This window comes from Triturus cristatus, chromosome 2_1, assembly GCF_964204655.1.
Source record: "Triturus cristatus chromosome 2_1, aTriCri1.1, whole genome shotgun sequence".
NCBI lineage: Eukaryota > Metazoa > Chordata > Amphibia > Caudata > Salamandridae > Triturus > Triturus cristatus.
Genome location: NC_140581.1, coordinates 968627868 through 968646382, shown reverse-complemented (window position 1 = coordinate 968646382; position 18515 = coordinate 968627868). Strand labels below are relative to the sequence as shown.

At 40.2% G+C, this 18515-nt stretch overlaps 1 protein-coding gene across 1 annotated transcript in view; it reads left to right on the top strand.

Annotated features, from left to right (window-relative positions):
- FREM1 (FRAS1 related extracellular matrix 1) overlaps nucleotides 1-18059 on the top strand; it is a 578635-nt gene extending 560576 nt beyond the window's left edge. Inside the window, exons 35-37 of the mRNA XM_085633804.1 lie at nucleotides 2102-2217; nucleotides 5601-5686; nucleotides 10489-18059. Of these exons, the coding sequence (XP_085489930.1) occupies nucleotides 2102-2217; nucleotides 5601-5686; nucleotides 10489-10688 (402 nt within the window). The 3' untranslated portion in view covers nucleotides 10689-18059. The remainder of the gene's footprint in view (nucleotides 1-2101; nucleotides 2218-5600; nucleotides 5687-10488) is intronic.
- Nucleotides 18060-18515: the final 456 nt, after the last annotated feature.

The following is an 18515-nucleotide window of genomic DNA, read 5'->3' as shown; positions in this document are numbered from 1 at the left end:
CCTCCGTCTAGTGCAAGTGTGCCAGGCTGATCTGCTGTTACAACTTATGAGTACCCAAGTCATTAGCTGCTGTATTCCAGTCTGTTTTAAAAGCTGCATCTGTAGGTCAGCCTCTTTGGTCCAGCAATGTGTTTTTCTTTTCTCTCTGCGTGCACATTTAGGTAGAGATATAACTTTTTGAAGAAATATCGAAAAATGTTAAAAATCTGCAGAAAATGTGTAAAAGTGCCTAAAACTTCAGGGAACTAAGGAGTCTGTGAAAGTGTAAGGAATCTGTTTTTGCAGGAAATACTGTGTCAAAGATTTGGACCGACCCTGCTAATAGACAGTCTGTGCATGGACGTTATTTAGGGGTTGGCAGGAGTTACAGCTACGACCACTGGCTTGCCCCTTGCGAACCCTGGCACTGCATTTGCGACCCCTGCCTCAGAGGTAATGCCAGCAGCTCAGGAACAGCTCCCCTTGTGGATACTGGTTGTGGGTCTCCTTTCTCATTGTTTTTTGTTAATTTTATGTATTACACTTGCAGGGAATAATACATTATTCCCGGTTAGTGTGATAAAAATGGAGTACAATTAACTGGAATATGGCCCTCCCTGGCCGCAAAGGTATGTAAAAAATGGTTTAAAATATATGTTTCTGCCTGCGTGCAGGAGAGTGTGTTTATGTGAGAGAGAGTGTGTATATGTGATTGTGTGTGTATGTAGTGAGTGAACGTAAAGGTCAAATGGCATGTGATGTCACTTCCGCTACTCCTGGCCTTTTTGGTGAATTGGCGTTCACGAGTGTGTGGTAATTACTATGGTGTCATGAGGCCTGTACCCCAGGCTATTGGGAAAACTTTTCAACATTTATAAGGAACCATGTTTCCCACTTTTGGCTCATCCACGTCATTCATCGCACACATACATGGAATTTCAGTGCGAAAAAGTATCTGCAGACCAGAACTCTGATCCTGATTCACCAGACCGGATTCAGCTGAAATATCCATCTGCAGGTGTGATTTACTCCTGTGGGCAATCGCCACTTTTGCAGAATGTTAGTTGGAGTAAATCTCAAGTGGCGGCACAGAGCAATAATCTGGAATGTTGTGCAGGAAAAGGCTGAACACCCACAAACTCATAATTCTATGGATATTTGCAAATGATGTACAGTAATCAATCCCTTTCTAGGGGAAAGGAATGCATACATAGCCATATTTCATAGGAGACTAAGAGACAGGGCACAACGTGGCTAATAACAAATAGTAAAACCATGTGTGCTTGCGCGCCACAGACAACCCCAGAGCAGACATAGCACTCCATCAATACACCTATGGGAATCTTTGACGGATCCCTGAAAATCCGTACATGTTTGCAAGCTTTAGGCACAAATCTCGGAGAGTACATCGGGGTATTTTCTGTGTATTGAACCCTTGGTGTTTTTATGTGCTGAAAGGTTCACCGCGGATTAACCAGAGAGCGAGCATGTGTCTGCCCTGGCAACGCGCCAGCATTCTGTTGTTCAGTCAAATGTTCTTGGCCATTAAGTCTGTTGTTTGGGTGCTAATTGTGTCTAATTATGAAAGGTGTTTTAGTGCATACTAGACACCTATACATCAGCATTAGGCCTGAAACCATCTGCTCATTTCGCACTGACCACACACTGACTCCCAGACAGACTGTAAATGGCTTATAATTGATTCTAATCTAGCCTGGTATTGCCCCCAGTGGCTGTCTCCGTGGGAAAAGTCTTTTACCGCTCGAAGACTTTGCAAGTGAATTATGGGTACGAAGCAGCCTCGCGCCCAGGCGCTGACGTAAGCTTTTGAACGGGTAAAAGATGCTAAAGGTTGCTTGCCACCGGAAGTGTTAGTCTGATGTCTGTGAGGCGCGTGGGGAGAGGGGAGGAGTGTAGAATGCGGCGCCTATTATCTGTCTGTCACCAAAAAGAACTCAAAACGGTAACAGATGAAACGTAAAAGACGTGTGACTGGAACCCCAACTGTTCACTATTTCTAATTTTCTTCTCTATCTATAGAGGCATCATTCATGTGACTGTTCTGCCATAATTTATTAAATCGTGTGTTAATGAGGCACTAAACCGTGTGACTGTATTCTAGGATGCCAGCACGAAAAGGTGCCCATCGGGTTGGACCCGTCACGGGGGCAGATGCTATCTTCTCAGCACGGAGCATAAAGTCACCTGGAGCGCGGCGGCTCGCGCTTGCCGGGAACGGTAAGGGACACACCTTCTGTGTTTCAGTGACCTAACCCACTTATTTTTGTTACAATGTCAAATGCACCTAGTTTCAGGAGAAGAAGGATAAAACACTTTCACCCTGATACTCACCACACACCGTGTTTTGATGAAAAATATGGTTGCAGTCTGTTATTGAGTGGAAGCGGGAGGACAGCCAGGGAAGTGCGCCAAAGTGCCACACAACATCACTCTCAGCGCTTTAATTTAACGCTCCATTTGCAAGCCCCGACAGATGATACAGGCTCAGTAGGCGGAGCCAGAGTGTTCACATCATTCAACGGAGAGTAGACATTTTGTTTTCCACCAGAAAGCTAGATGACCACGAAGCATTAAAGCATTCTGAACAGTGGCGCTATTATCTGGTCAATGATGGGTAATGTTGGAAGCGCTCTAAGCGTGAACCACGCTGCGTTTTGTGTTTTATAGGGTTGGGCCGCCACCTATTGGCTCCAATCCAGAAAGCAGGGTATGCACAAGAAATGATCAACATATGAAATTACATGAAGAAGAAACTCAATTGTGTTTCATTTGAAAAGTCTGCCAGGGGGCAGATAGCATTTTTAGGTAAAGAGTTTGAGGTAAAAGGTGGAATTTAGGAGAAAATAGATCCCCAAAAATCTTCCTACCTAGAGTAATAATTTAATTCAAAATGCAATTTTATTGTGGTTCATAGTAAAATGTGGTACTGATGCGTATGCAATACCTTCATAAACCTTACCTCATAATTATCATCATAAATAATATTATTCCATTCAAATAAAAAAAGTCTTGCTGTTATACGCACATTTGCTATTTAACAAAAATCCTTTTTCTTGCTATAAAGTGCTCAGTGGGAGCAAGCAGCAGGAGTGTCAGCTGCTTAATATTGCTCTAAAAAAATCCATTACAGCTCACGTTTTCACTGATAATTTGCTGTATTACTTTTGTAAAGTTTTTACAATATTTGACGAGCAGATTACATTAATAATCCGTTTATGAACAATGTATTTGTGAATTGCCGTCAGCACTTTCAGTATTCATATGTACTACAAAAAAAACCCCAAAAACCAATTACATTCTTACTTCATACTGCGTGTGACAACGAGGCAGTTTGGCGTGCATTCCTCTTCAACTTCGTGAAGTAATTTCGTAAATCACTTTAAACGTAGTTATACATTATTTAGGTTAATAAGGAGTTAGCTTATTACATGCTACAGCCTTGTCAGTACCAAGATGCCTTACAGGGAGCAGTTTGCGCTGACGAATATATTAACAGGTTCAAGGGGGCTTATTTACAAGCCTCCAGCGCCACCTGTGTGTCACTTTTTCCCATGTTTAAAAAGACGCACCAGTGGCGCAAGGGGCTTGTAAATAAGCCCCAAGATATGTAGACTAGGGGGTAAATACGAATTTGACCAACGCTGCATAGATGCACCATTCTTTTGTGACGTCTAACTCTAGGCCTGGGCTGTTGGTTGCCGTAAACCTGTGCTTCCCTGAGGAGATGATGGCCGCCAGTCAGCTCTTGGAAGCTGATAGGACATCAGATTTATTTTAAGTGATGTAGGGTTTTGATAATTAATCCAAACAATAGTTCAAGAACTCATACAATAAACTTACACTTTATAAACAAATAACATATTGACAATCATCACAGAAAAGAGAAAAGAAAGAAAAAGAAAGAGAGTGAAGCAGACCTGACCCTTATATATATAAAAATTACAAATTTATTACCAAAAAAAAAAAAATACATATTTTTTAAAAAGGAAGAGACAAGACAATGGAGCTCTATACAATGCTTTGGCAAAATTAGAAAAATGTTTTACAAACCAAAAAACAGTGGCAGACAAAAATACGTCACAGTAACAAGGAACAGACATATAAACAAATAATGTGTCCTCAATCAATTCACAGGCCACAAGTGCGTTGACTGCCTTCTTTTAGGGCCTAGTTTACATTTTAGAGAACTAGAAAAATGAACAATAAATGCTGATAATATTGATCAGAGTAATTCAATTCTTTGGACGCTGTTTGTGCTTGCTAGTCTCCCAGTTTTTCCTCCAGCAAAGTGTAGCTGCGCCTGCTTTTAAAGGGCACTTGGGTCTTAAAGCAAAACCAGTGATCAGAACCTGTGCCCTGATTTACTGTTTTTTTCCCCATGGATTGAAGCAGTTTTGAGACTGTTTTGAAGGCAGAGAAAAGAGTGACAGGACAGTGTAAAGTCAGGGAAAACCCCTCATAAATCAGAGTCATATTTCATTGCTTAAGACTGTCTTAGGTCAGAAAACTTTAGTAAACAAGGCCCAATAGCTATGGCCAATTATAGCATAAACAAAGGTTCACATATCTGCTAACAGGCAGCCTACATTTTATATTCATAGTAAGAGATAATTGAAATGTTTATGTTCTTTGGGAAGTCACAGATACCTGCGAAACAGTTCGATCTCTTGCTGTAAATATTATTTTGATTGTGATTGTTTAGAACTCCAGCCTTTAGCATGTGCTCAGTGACTTAGTTGCTTCCTATGCTGAACTTGCGTATCACAACTTCAGATCCCAACACAGTAAACTCATCATTTTATCCTTCTGTGTTTTTTAAGACCAAGGCAATTATTTGTTACTTTAGTATGTGTTAGTACCTATGAGAGAGACACCAACAAAATGTCAGTATTGCAGTATCAAGTGTTACTTTAAAAACAAGTTTCTTACACTGTTATTCCCTTTAGAGTGCCACTTCAGCATAGAGCTGGCCTGTGAGCGTCAGGATTTCAGTTCAAATCCCAGCAAAGCCGCCTGGGCAGCTCATGTTTCTGAGGATTTTATATAGACAGCCATTAGATGTTGTATAACACCTGGGGCCTGAGTCTCAAACTGCACTCTATAGTATGTTTTGTAGTAGTACAAAATGTACTACACAAAATCCAATTCATAAACTACGTGCAGAGTTTTACACCTCTGCACTCCACATGCTTATGTGTGCTGAGTTCTCCACCCCAACTGCAGTCTCTGGATGCAGAGAACCTCCCCTACATAAGTATAGGGAGTGCAGAGGTGTAAATCTCTGCACATAGTTTGTGAATTACAAAAATGAGTAAACTCACTATAAAGTGTAAGTTTACGTTGGAGTATCTGGCTCCCGGTATTTATCTGTGGCAGCAGGGGCTACATGAAAACATGCTAGTTTAATGAATTGAATTTGCTGCTGTTGCATTGCTCCACACATCAACAAATAATTGTTAGTAGGATAAAATGTTTCTGAATCTCAACTAAATCCATAGGATTTATTACGTTTTATGAAAAAAAGGCATCATTTAATTTATTATAGCACTTTACCTTACTCATTACAAGTGACCTGCTATGTTTTACACATATTTTTACAGGTTCCTGGGTGAGCTGGTCAGTGTGTTCAATAAAAACCACATGGATTGGCTGTGGGACTTCAGTGGAAGAAAGCCTTTCTGGATAGGTGATTATTGTACTATATATTCACTTCACACTTCAAGCCTGGGCAACACACATGTAATGTAGACAGCTTCATGGAAACGATTGTACAGTGCTACATGCACACTCAGGGATATATTCAACATTTCTTGAACTCATTTGTTTTTGTTTGTTGTTTGTTGTTTTTTGCTGTTTTTCTAAGGGCTGGTGCTGCAGCAATGTACTCCAAAATGTCCCCCCTCTTTCTCACTGTATCTCACACGTGGTATGGTTGCAGAGTATCGTGGCTTAATTATCGCCTGACAAAAACATTGTGTCCTAAATATCATTTATAAAAATATCTCCCCAATGGAGTTAATGGTAGAACATCTGCACCAAGCGGAGCAATACTTTTGTAAACCATATTCAAGCCAAAATGTATGTCAGATGATATTTTTTTAATATATATTCTGACATTAAACCCTCATATATATACCTCACCTTTCCAGTTCAGGCTGCTTTCCTTAACCTTGCCAACCTGACCTGTCCCAGGGAATTAGCCCCCAGGGTCATGTTCTTTGATTCCTGGCTGGCTTCCTTCATGTTCTGGCCTTTCTTTGCTTTGCTGTCCTACCTACTATAGACTCTGTGATCCAGTTGCACTTTTCCATAAATACCCATCCTGTTGTGACCTCTTCCTCTAGTTGTTTCCTTATTTACCTCTCAACAGTTACGAAGCCCAAGAGCGCCTCTTATTTGATCTGCCTCTCCTTTCCTTGCACCCCGCCCCCCACTGCTGTGTCCTCCCCTCATTTTCCCTTGCGCTCATCCTCCTTCTCCCACGTGTCCCCTCCTTTTGCCCCCACATTCCTCTGTGCAGCCCCTATTTTCCTTGCCCACGTCTTGGCCTTAAGACCAATCAGTGGATTGGCCCCAGGGTCATGCCACTTCCTGTTGGACCAGTCCTCCATTTCCTTGGATGCCCTTCTTTCACACTGAAGTTACCAGTAAGTCTCTGTTCCCTTTGTTGTCCTTCTTTCCTGCTCCATAGTTCTGTGCACTTTATGGACTAGGCGTTCCCTCTGAAATCAGTCCATTATATTTCTGTGTCCTCTCCTTCCAGTGTTCCCTCTTCTGACACAGTCATCCCAGTGCCTCCCTCCACATCTATCACTCATTTCTGTGACATCTCCCTCCCATTGCTTTGCCTTCTTTTCCCTGATGTTCTGCATATGATGTCTTTCCTACTGTCCCTACTTTCTGCTCCCTTTCCATCCCCTTCTCTTCTTTACCACACAACAGTGACCCATGTGCCTCTTCCCTGACCTTTCCCTCCCTGATTCTGTGCCTGTTGTGTTTCATTGCCCTTCACCCTGCCCTTCCTGTGTGCTCCACATGCCCCTTTAATAATGTTGCTACTTTCTGGGCCCTCTCTTTAACACTTTTGTCTCCTCCCCCATAAACAATTTTTTAATAAACCCATCTGTCATTCCTTTCTGTGCCATATTCATCCTCTTTTTGTACCTTGTTTGCCCATTCCTCACTCCGTTACCTATTAGACATGTACCCGACCTCCAGTGCTTAATTTGTGCCCGTGTTTGCCAGTGTCGAGCCCTGAAACTCTTCTGGTGGTCCCAGGCATATCTGTGGCAGCTGAACCGAGACCCTTATTGTGGTGTTATCTGTGTCTTTTGCTCTGTTCTGTTTGTTCAAAATGCTTCCCTCTCACTGCTTCGGACTATGCTTCTTTTCAGGCACACTTGGCACACTCATTTTCTCTGTTGATAATTTTACCTCTTACATTAAATCAAAGGGCCTAATTTAGGAGGCCCTAAAGGCCCTTTTGCGCCAGTGGAACATCACTTTTTTGATGTTCCGGTGCCGCAATGTGCCACGGCTTATTTATAAGGCTATGTAAAGCCACTTTACGTGGCTTTTTATGGCCTTATATATATATGTGCCCCTTTCATGCAGAAAACTGCATGAAAGGGGCATTCCATGGGTGCTGCTGTGGGTGTTCCCACGCAACAGCCATGGTACATGACACATTCCCAAATTTACGAGAAATCCTAAACCTGGGAATGTTCCCGAACCTAACGCCACCCCAGGGGTGGCGTTAGGAAGGTGCAACGAGGAGAAATGTTTAATTTCTCCTTGTGCTTTACTTTTTCTATGTGAGCCACATTCTGCAGCTCACACAAAAAAAAAAAAGGAAATCGCCTTAATTGATTGTTTAGGTGCAGGAAGCTGCCCCTTTCTGCAAAAAATCAATCAGCCCTGCAACACAGGCACCCTTGCACCATGGTGCTAGGGTGCTTGCGTTGGCGCACGGCAGTCCATTGTGCGCCAGCGCTGGGGAAAAGGACAGGAATGCACGTATCACATAGATACAGCACTTTCCTGCCCTTTTGTTTCGACATAGGGCAGGGTAGCAAGGTTCCTTGTGGCGCTGCCCTACATAAAAACCTCATAAATGAGGCCCAAAGTATTCACACAGGTGGCCACGTTCACACACTGCTGTCTTTCCCGTTCCTTCTTCTTTTATTTACCCTGCATCTTGGAAGCTGATAACCCTCATGCTGATGAAATTCAGCTCCTTGAGGCTTCTATTTTCTATTTGGACAATGAGGAGGAGTTCTTGATACATCTATAAGGGGGTGTGGGAAGGCAACCATACTGTATTAAATCAGTTTGTGCAACTCTGTTAATTCTGGGCCTTAAAAACCCAGTGGCCTTCACATTTTGAAGGTTATTGGACAGGTTGGGATTTACCATCGTTTCTTGCAACTCTTTTGTAGGAGCTATTGGACTTTGAGACTTACTTTCGTCTCATCTTCATAGCAGTTTTGGGATTTAAGATAGGTAAAGAGCATGACAGATACAATCTTTTTTATAGCAGACCACTGTAAACCCCATCAGATTATATCTGGTAAGATGGCTCAGCACGGTAATGCTCTCAACTGACTTCTGTTGTGATCTGCAGATCGAAAATTCAGGTCCCAGAATCCCCAAGTTAGCATTATATTTTCCCTTTCTCTCCTCATGAGGTTGGTTAATTAAGAACCATTAAATTGGGCATTTGTATGTTAATTGCATAGTCATTCTGTCAGAAGCGTTTGCTCTTATTTCTTTAGCTTAACAGCATTCACAGTGGAAGGACCTCTACTCCACGACTTGTCTTTTTCTGCCATCCCTTTTCTCTTTTGTTGATGTTGAGCTTTCTTGTAGATGGCAACCCTTACCACCTACACTCCAAAGGTTCCAGAGTAGAAAGGTTTAAAACTTTTCATAGCACCAAAGTCAAGTCTGTCTACACCCTTCTTCTTTGCAAACGTGTCATTGCAAAAGGGCCTCTTCTCCTAAGGCATTGTGATATCACGGCCCAAATTATTTGTTCTAGAGCATCAATTCTCACCATATCATTACTTCCATTTGCCACCAATGTGGAATAGAAAGTAATGAATTACCAACTCATGCTCTTTGTGAGTAACAATAAATTCTGGACCCAACTCAGGCCAGGTTTCAGGCCTTGCAAGTAGCTCTTGTCTTTATCCTAGATCAGCACAGAGACATTACTGACTAGTGCTGAGCTTTCACTCTTAATTGCTTGGTCTCTCCACGGTATTTGTTAGTGTGTCTATAATGCAACCTTGGTTTCCTACCTGCATGGAAATGGCTTCAAGACCTTTGAATGGTTGTTGCCCTTTTCTTTTATGTTTCCTTGACAGACGCTTGCAATCTGTCACCCTTTCTCCTTTCTGGTCTACTTTCAGAATAATCTGTCCATTCACTTAGCCCCATTCTTTTCAACCTCTATGTCTCCCTCTGTTTCTCTTAGAAGGTCATTTGGTCTCACCTTCATGTCACACTCTGACACTGCTCAAATCATTCTCAGAATGGATGGCGGTTTAATAACTGATGAAACCAACTTCTAGAATTTTCTTTCTTAAGTAGCAAACTGGATGAGCAGGAATTCCTTGAAGCTAAACTTTAAGAATTTGCATCTGGTCTTACAATTGGTAGTCCACCAATCTCAGTTGTCTCAGTTCCCCCGTGCATGTTTAATACTACCTGTACACTGGGGTTTCTTTTTGATCTGGATTTGACCCTCTCTACCAAGATCAGCAAGGTTTCTTCTATCTGTGTACACCAGTTAAGGATGCTTAAAAGGGTTCTTCTTATCTGATGAGCTTGCTGATACACATTTTGTTGTGATCTTCACCTTTGTTGGCTTCCTCCTGATATAATCAATTTCCCTGTAGCTAGGCCTTCCATTTATCTGACACACCGTCTCCAGCTGATAAAACATTCAGCAGTCTGCCTATTCCCAAGGCTATTGCATATGTTTCCCATTAATGGACACTTCAAGAAGCTTCACTAATTCCCTAGGTGGAGCTGTCCTTTCTTAAGAGCCTCTGCATTTACCACCAAGCTCTTCATGGCCAAGGCCCAGTATCCTTCAGAAGGCTTTTTCCTTCAGTCTGTCTTGTTTTCTCTACTATCTACATCACCGTGCCATTCAGATTCTTCAGAACATGTTAAAATATCCTCTCTTTAGCTTAGCTAGTAGTCCTACTATGCAATTCGTCCCCCTATTGCATCCATATTGGTTTGTGTGAGTCGCTAATGACATGGCATTTCACTCTAATTCGACCTCAGCTATGCTGTGGGTCTCTTCCTAGTACCAGAACTCCCAATAATATTGTAACTTTTACTTACAGTGCTTACAGATGGCAGAAGTGTGGTAAGACGTGCTATAGAGATAAAGTATGAAGCAGATTGACTGAATAACAATAGTATCTTGCATGATCTTTAATAGATAAGTATGCTTCGTCTGCTCCATTCCAGGTTTGAATGATCGAATGAGCACTAGTCGGTGGGAGTGGAATGGAGGCGAATCCGTCACGTTTACCAACTGGAAGCGAGGGCCCCCGCGGCTTTCAAAGAAAGGAAAAAATTGTGTTTTGGTGCACAGGCGAGGAAAGTGGCAAGCAAAGAACTGCAAAAAGGGAAAAGGACATAATTTTATTTGCGCAAGACAATTATAGTCTGAAAGCAATATGGACATCTATAATACACTGTACCACCACCTTGTATGTATAATATTCAAAGGATATTTATTTAGTATTTGAAGAAATGTACAGTTTGATGAAAAAGAAAACCAATATTTTTGTGATATGTTTCTTTTGTGGCTCAAATTCAATGCAAAATTTGCTAGTTTTCCCATTGTCATTGTTCAGAAACTGGTTGAGGGGTTTTACAACCTCCACATTTCTATGTGATTCAGTGTAATTTCCTGTCTGTGCAACATATATTCCACCATAGTGATTTTTCCGTTCATTTAAACCCTGAGAAGGTCACATACACGGAATATGTTAAGTTGTGTAAAAGTTGTGTGTTAAGTTGTGTAAAAGATATGTTTGGAGTTGTGTTCATAGCATTTCAGTTAAAAACCAGGTTCTCATTTTGGGATTAGAACATATAATTTAAGCAACAGAGCATTAGTTCTTGTTTCTTCCAAGTAAGATGAATGTGGAGTTTGAGGCACGTTTCAGAAATCTCATGAATTAGTCTGGTTGGATCAAACAGAGAACATACTCTGCAAAAAGGAAGGTGTGCGCTCATAAAAATGCAATATGAACAGCAGCATTATAATTAGCTATTTGGTAGACCTGCCCCTTGCATGATGAAAAATATCAGATGAAATGACATCACATTTAGGCTCATTTGTTACCAGATTTCCACTAAAAACGCTTTGAAACATAAAATATATGTTAGTGTGCTTCAGTTAAGAGTACAATATATGAAAGTACTCTTTCAAATCATAAACAAAGCAGATTGGAAACCTACGTTTTAACATCCACACTTATTTTGCTTAAATCTTTTAGACAACAATCACTGTCTTCCGCCATTACATTTCTTCTCTCCTCTTCAACGGTGGGGCGGTGGAATACAATAATAAACCCTTACTAGCAGTGGCGGCTGTTAAAATTTACAAGTTGTGGGCTGTAAACATGTGTCCACATTGTACTGAGTAAACATAGCAGTCAAGCCCAAATATTGCATGTGGCATTCCTGTGAGAACATTTTTAAAAGCAGGCACAATTGAGAATTTTACTTTACATTTTCATGAAGCAATTTATTGAAAAGCTATAGGTTTAAAGGGCAGGTCTGAAGTCATACTTTAAAAATATTTGCATTAACAACTCACCCCTTACAGACTTCCAGTTAGTTTTAAGTGTAGAACAGCCATATTTCCAGAAGGAAAACTGAAAAACTGTCTTCGCTGATGTGGGCAAACATACATCAGGCCCTTTCGTGAACCTGTACAGCCTAAATCTAAGTAAAAGCCTGGTTCATAATTGTGAGTCAAATTCAGAAAGATTGTATACATTCAGGGAGAGAGAAGTGTGCACTATCTTCATTCCTATCATTTCCTGCCACAATGCCACAACTTAGTTGCACAACTGACATGATCTGCTGCAAACACGAATGTGTCTGTAATACTGCATAGACAAAACCCCACTATTATTGTGAAGTCACAAGAGGCTACTGGTGGAGTTAAGGACTGTGTTCATGGACACTTGTAACTGCCCACTGAGATTTACATTTTTGATCAAATAAACTAAAATATATGCAATCATAACAAATCTTAGAGTAACACTTGAAACATTGCTGTTGCTCAGTCAAAGACAACTACTCAGTTAAGTACAAACGTTTTCACCTGGGAATATTATTATTTTTTGAATAAACAGAACAGGCTGACTTGTTATATTTCAGTTTCATTAGTTTCATGCTAAATATAAGTGACAGTATGTTATGAGATGACTGATCATATCATTATTTCAATGTATATTAAGATACCATAGCTTCAATTGGTATTTCTTAAATCTACAAGCAACTACTTTTATGTCAGCAGTCTAACATACTTAAATCTGCTTAGATTGCGTTCCTTAAAGTTTTAACAGCTTAACTCTTCCGCCGATAGAAAGTATTGAAGCTGGTGTTCAAAGACTTTAGCGTAGGGAAGCCTCACTTATGTTCTCCAAATATTCCATATGTCTACAAATCACAAAATCTATAGGCACGTTCTATATCTTAGATTTGTTTAAGTATAGATGGCAGTAACTACTGCAGAAAATCTGCAAAGCGGCTGGATTTTTCACATGTGCGGACGTGACAAAAATGGTTATTGGCATCTGAAATCGGATTAATAACCAAAAAAGATATAATCGTGTGCTCACAAACAGTTGCACTCCTAAAACTAGGCTTACTTTATTAAGGTGTAATTAAGTGCAGATAAGGACTCTATACTATTCATACGTTATTAGGAAAGGGGCATTGTCAAACGCAAAAAATTACATTCATGTAAAAAAATAAAGCAAGAAAAGCTTGTGCAACTGCGCTTTCACCCTGACAGTATCATAGTGGATTAAGTTAGTCTTAGTCAGGCCTGACAGGCATTTGCCAGGAAAACTATGAAAAACATAGTTACCCGTGGCATGTGCCTGTAAGATCTAAACACCACACAAAGAGTAAAAGTACACCAATCTTTAATGCATACACCCATGCTACTGTTGATTAACTTAAAAAAAGAAATTGGCTTCAAACTTGTCAAAAGATGTCTAAATTAGAAATCGAACACTCCATTCTACAATATCATTACTATCTTCCAAACATCCTTGCAATGCCTCCCTCTTTTAAGTACTTTCCTTAGGTGAAAAGATACAACACATGTATGATTAATCATTTCCCGTTAGGTATCTTATATTTTCAGCACAGTGCCTTCTACAATACAAATTCTCCGCACAACATATTATTAACCGAAAACTTCACTCTATATTGTAATCACTGACAAAAATCAATCACTAACAAAACAACCAATGTTTTACCTTTCAGAGAAACTGTCTTTTTCAGCAACTATCACTATACATACTGCTTATGTACCATTGTTTAAAGAGGAAAAGATGAAAGAAGGGGATCCTCTGTCCAACCACACTTTCTGGAATGGTAACCCTTTACTTATGGTTCCACAAAACACTTCAGCGAGAAGGTGTCCCCATCTCTCAACTCAATAATTCCACTGTCTTTCATACTAGTACAGAAAAACACCAAGATGGGGTTTAACTGGATTTGTTTGGAATTGAACACAGCACCATTCTGTAAAGACGCATATCCAACTTAGTAGGTTTGAATTCTTTAATCTTAACTGTGAAACCCTAGCGCATAGAGCAAGGACGCAACCTTCTCTTTCTGCTCTCCTCCAGCGACTCCTTGCCACATTCGATTTTCCCATCATCATCAATATGAACATAAGATTAATTTTTAAATACAACACCACATATAAAAGAATAGTCATACAAAGTTATTGCAAAATCCTACATATAGAACAAATAAGAAAAAACTATAATAATAAATAGTTTGTACAAAACTGTAATTGTTATGGTATGTAACATTAACATTATTTCCAAAAGCAGTTCTATCCCACCACATAATCTTCCCAGCTCTTAGACCATTGCCGAGTACACCCAGTCCTAGAAGATCGTTCACCAACCCCATATGTCCAACTCTCATTTCTTTGCGTCACATAATGTCTATTACCCCTTCTGACTCACTCTCACTACTTACATTTTCATCTCCACCACTTGCTCTTCCATTACATTTTGCAAATTAACTAAATGCCTAACTTTCCCATCACTAAGTTTTGGCTGAACTATTATAAACAGCGACTATATTGAAGGATCCCATACACTTACTACACCCTTTTTCTATCTTCTTCTGGTTTTTCACTTGTATGTAATCACCTACAGGCAGTTTTGCTTCTTTAACACCATGTTTGCAATCATAACACTTTTTGTATATTTCCGATGATTCATTTATACATTGTCTCTGTTCTTGTCTTTCCTCCATCATCCATGCATGGTTGTCTTTGCTAACAGGATTTCTTCCCCTCAACATTTTGAAAGGCTAGAATCCTGTTATAGTGGGTGTAGTGCAGTAAGCCCAAATCAATCTATTTATTTCTGACTTCCAATTTGTGGACCTCTTAATTGTCATCTGAATGCTGCCCATTGATACTCTGTTGAAGCATTCCACTACACCATTCCCTGCAAGCTGATATCACAAAATGTGCTTCCATGTAATGTTGTTTCTAGACAAAGCGTTCTGTAAAGCTTTGGAAACAAATTGAGGCCCATCGTCACTCAGCGAAGATGTATACCCACATTCAAACTAGAACAAATCAAGAAATTTTACAACCGTAGTGAAGTCCACTTTCACTCCCACTCTTACTTCAGGCCATTTAGAAAATATACTAGCCAAAACAAGGATATATTGTCCAACGACATTTTGATCCTGCACAGGCCCTAAGATGTCAATGCTTAAAGCCTCCCAAGAACTATTAAGGCACTACAACAGAGACAAAGGTGGTCTTAAGGTTACAACATTTTTATCGGCATTCAGACACTCTACATGCTCACGCACCAGCCTTTCAACTTCCATGTCTAACCCTGGCCACCAATAATGCAACTTGAAATGCAACTTGAAACTTGAAATGTTCTTCATGAGGCATTTCCAATACCTTCCTTCTTAGGGCTAATGGTGGATTCACTGTAATTCCCCTTAGAAGAAAACCATTATTCCCCCAAGAAAACTCATTGAATATTTACCTGAAGCGTCATGTGTCCTTATCTAACTATTTTTCTCAGGCCAACCATTCAGCATATAACCCTTCTCTTAACACAAAACCTTATCCTTGTCATATTGATTCAACCATTGTTATTCAATGATGAAGCCAGTGATGTTTTCTTTCGATGATAGTCACACACACATCTTCCCACCACACAGTCTCTGAACTACACAATTCAAGCAGGGATCTACTTAAATAATCTGCAACTTTGTTTTTAGACACCTGGTAAATAGTGCGCCCTTTTGGTGTAATCTTACAATTTTAGAGCTGATCTGGCTAATCTTGGTGTAGCTTCTTCCAAACCCTCTGTTGTGAGTATTTTAGTAAGGGGTTTCTGATCATTGCGAAGTCAAAAGTCTGAACCACCAGACATACTGCCAGAATTTCTGCATCCCCCCCACACACACCAGCATTTCTCTTTCTATGTTGGAAAGCTTTTCCTCAGCATGTGCCAGTGATTGTGATGCACATGAAACAGTATATTCTTGAGAGCCTCCACCAATATATGAAACATCTCATAAACCCCGACCGACTAGCATCCATGGGAATAATGGTCGTGGCTCTGGGATCAATACCTTGTTACGGCAAAACAGAACAAATGTCATTTTTTATGCTTTCAAAACAATTTTGCAGTTCCATTCAAATTGACTTGATTTTTTCATCAAATGTGAATATCAAAGTTCTTGGTAGCAAAATCTTTCACAAATTTGGCATAAATTCAGCTACTCCATAAAAGGATGTCACATAATCCTTTGGAGTGTGAGCAGGAGCTTCTTGGACATCATCAATCAACTCTTTTATTGGCAAAATACCCCCTTCAGAGATCCCATGAACTAGATATGTGATAGAATTAACTGCAAAATGACATTTTGTGATTGCTGCACTTAACCCCTTGTCACTCAATACCGCCAATACATCTCTAATTGTTTGATCATGTTCTTCCCGATTCCTTACCATTACAAGGATATCATCCTGAAAGAACATAATCCTCTTTTAAATTTGGTACATTAGGCGTTGGAAGACTGCTGCCTCAGATATCAATTCAAACATTTGCACTGAGAACACCCAAATGGCATAAATACAGTCAAATATTTACTTTTAGAATCAAAGGGCACTTGGTGATATGCAGATGCAAGATCTAAGGATGTAAACCACTTGTCTTGGCCTTTTGTCATTTCAAACATCTCACTTATTTTAGGAAGATGAAACTTGTCTATAACAATATTTTGATTTAGGTTAACAAATCAATACATAGCCTCACCTCCCCTTCCCACAAGGGGTGCCAACCATTTCACTGCTGTTGATGATACCATCCCTCTCTAGTTTATCCAATTCATACATGCGTTCATCTTTGATACTTAATGGTATGTTTCTTACTTTGTGAGGGACTGGTATATTGTTACCCTTCAGCTTACCGTATGTTTGAAACCCTGCTGTTCAACAGCAAATTCTGAAAACACTCTAGGATATTCCTCCTTCATTTGTTGTGCAGAGTAATCTTTACTATCTAACAGCAAAACTTGTTCCTCACTTTTAGGAACTAAAATGATACCCAATTTCCTCTGGTCTATCCATCTTAAAAGTAATGGCCCCATTTCCACAACATACAGGTTTCCTCCTGCTTCTCTGTCCTTAAATTCAAACTTGATATCTCTGTACCATGCTGTTTGTATCGGTTCATTGGTAAACCTTTTGCAATTAATATTAGTGGGAACTAACACATCTCCTAATGTTTTTTAAAATTTCTTGTCCCACATTGTTCAGTCAGCAATTGTGTAAGGAGTCCACTACAATGTCCACCAAGACTCCACAAAAGGTAATGAAGTATACAGGTTTAGACCTGGTACTCCCTTTCACCCTTTTGTATCAATGCTCAAAGCACAATTTATTCCATCATTAGTCTCACTGTTTGAAAACAAATGCTGTTCAGTGAGTATTTCAACTCTAGAGTTAAAATCCATTTTCCTTTTATAACACACGTTCGCAAAGTGTCCTAAAGTGCCACAAAAGTTTTTGTTAAATTCTGTGTTGGAGAATGTTTATCCTTGGCAAAGCGGTCCTTGTTTCCTCATCTGTAGCATGAATTCTGGTTGTCTTGCCCCCCACTCTCTGGGTGGTCACTTTTACTAGTATGTGGTATTTGTTCTCCAGATTTCTGTGTTTCTGAAGTCCCAACTTTACACAAATTCTCTTTCTTTCCTGTGACACTCACAGCCGCTTTTACACATCTTTTTGCTGATCTGCTTCTTTAGTTATGGTCATTGCTTCCTTTAGACCTAAATCACTACAAGCCCAAAGTCTCTCTTGAACTTTGGAACCATTTGTGTGCATTTGTGTGCATAACAATTTTATATCTTCTATCTTAGCAATTTAAGTTAATTAATATGCTTTTCATTGCTGCCAGTTCATAACTGGTTCCGCCAGCGCAGAAAAGAATGCTTGTGGAGGCATTAAGGTATAAGACTGTGCACGCATTGCTCTCTAGAACTATGTAGTTCAAATAGTGAGTAATAACCAGTTACATGTTTAACTTGTGAGTACACATATATTTTCTATACCAAATAAATTGTTCAATTTTACAGATGTCTTCTTCATATGACAACTTAGCAGTTGGCACTTCTACGTTCATGCCAGATATTTACTTGAGGTTTTCACTCATTCCCTCTCAAGGAAATACACATATGTGCATGTGGCTTATATAGCCTCAGTGAATTGCATCCAGTAGCGGTACGTGGAGGGAGTTCCGTGGGGCGGTGAGGCGGGGCGGGGGAGAGGCAGGGTGGGGAAATGTAAACACCGGAATATGGATGAATGGAGGTAAGTACACATTTAAATAAATAAAACAAATTCCTTTGCGCTCGCTGCATCGCAAAATGCGATGCAGCGCGCGCAACGAAATTTGTTTTATTTATTTAAATGTGTACTTACCTCCGTTCATCCATATTCCCGTATTTACATTTCCCTATACCCTGCCCCACCCCCGCCCCGCCTCACCGCCCCACGGAGGTCCCTCCACGGACCGCTACTGATTGCATCAATAATGGCGCCATGCTGCTCATGTCAGCTTGCGTCAGCGAGCTTGTCACGTAGGGTTCAATGATGAGCAAAGACTTCTGGAGGGTGTCTTACAGGCATAATCAAGTTGTGTGAGCTATGCGAATAAAACACGCTTGTGTGAAGAAGTTCA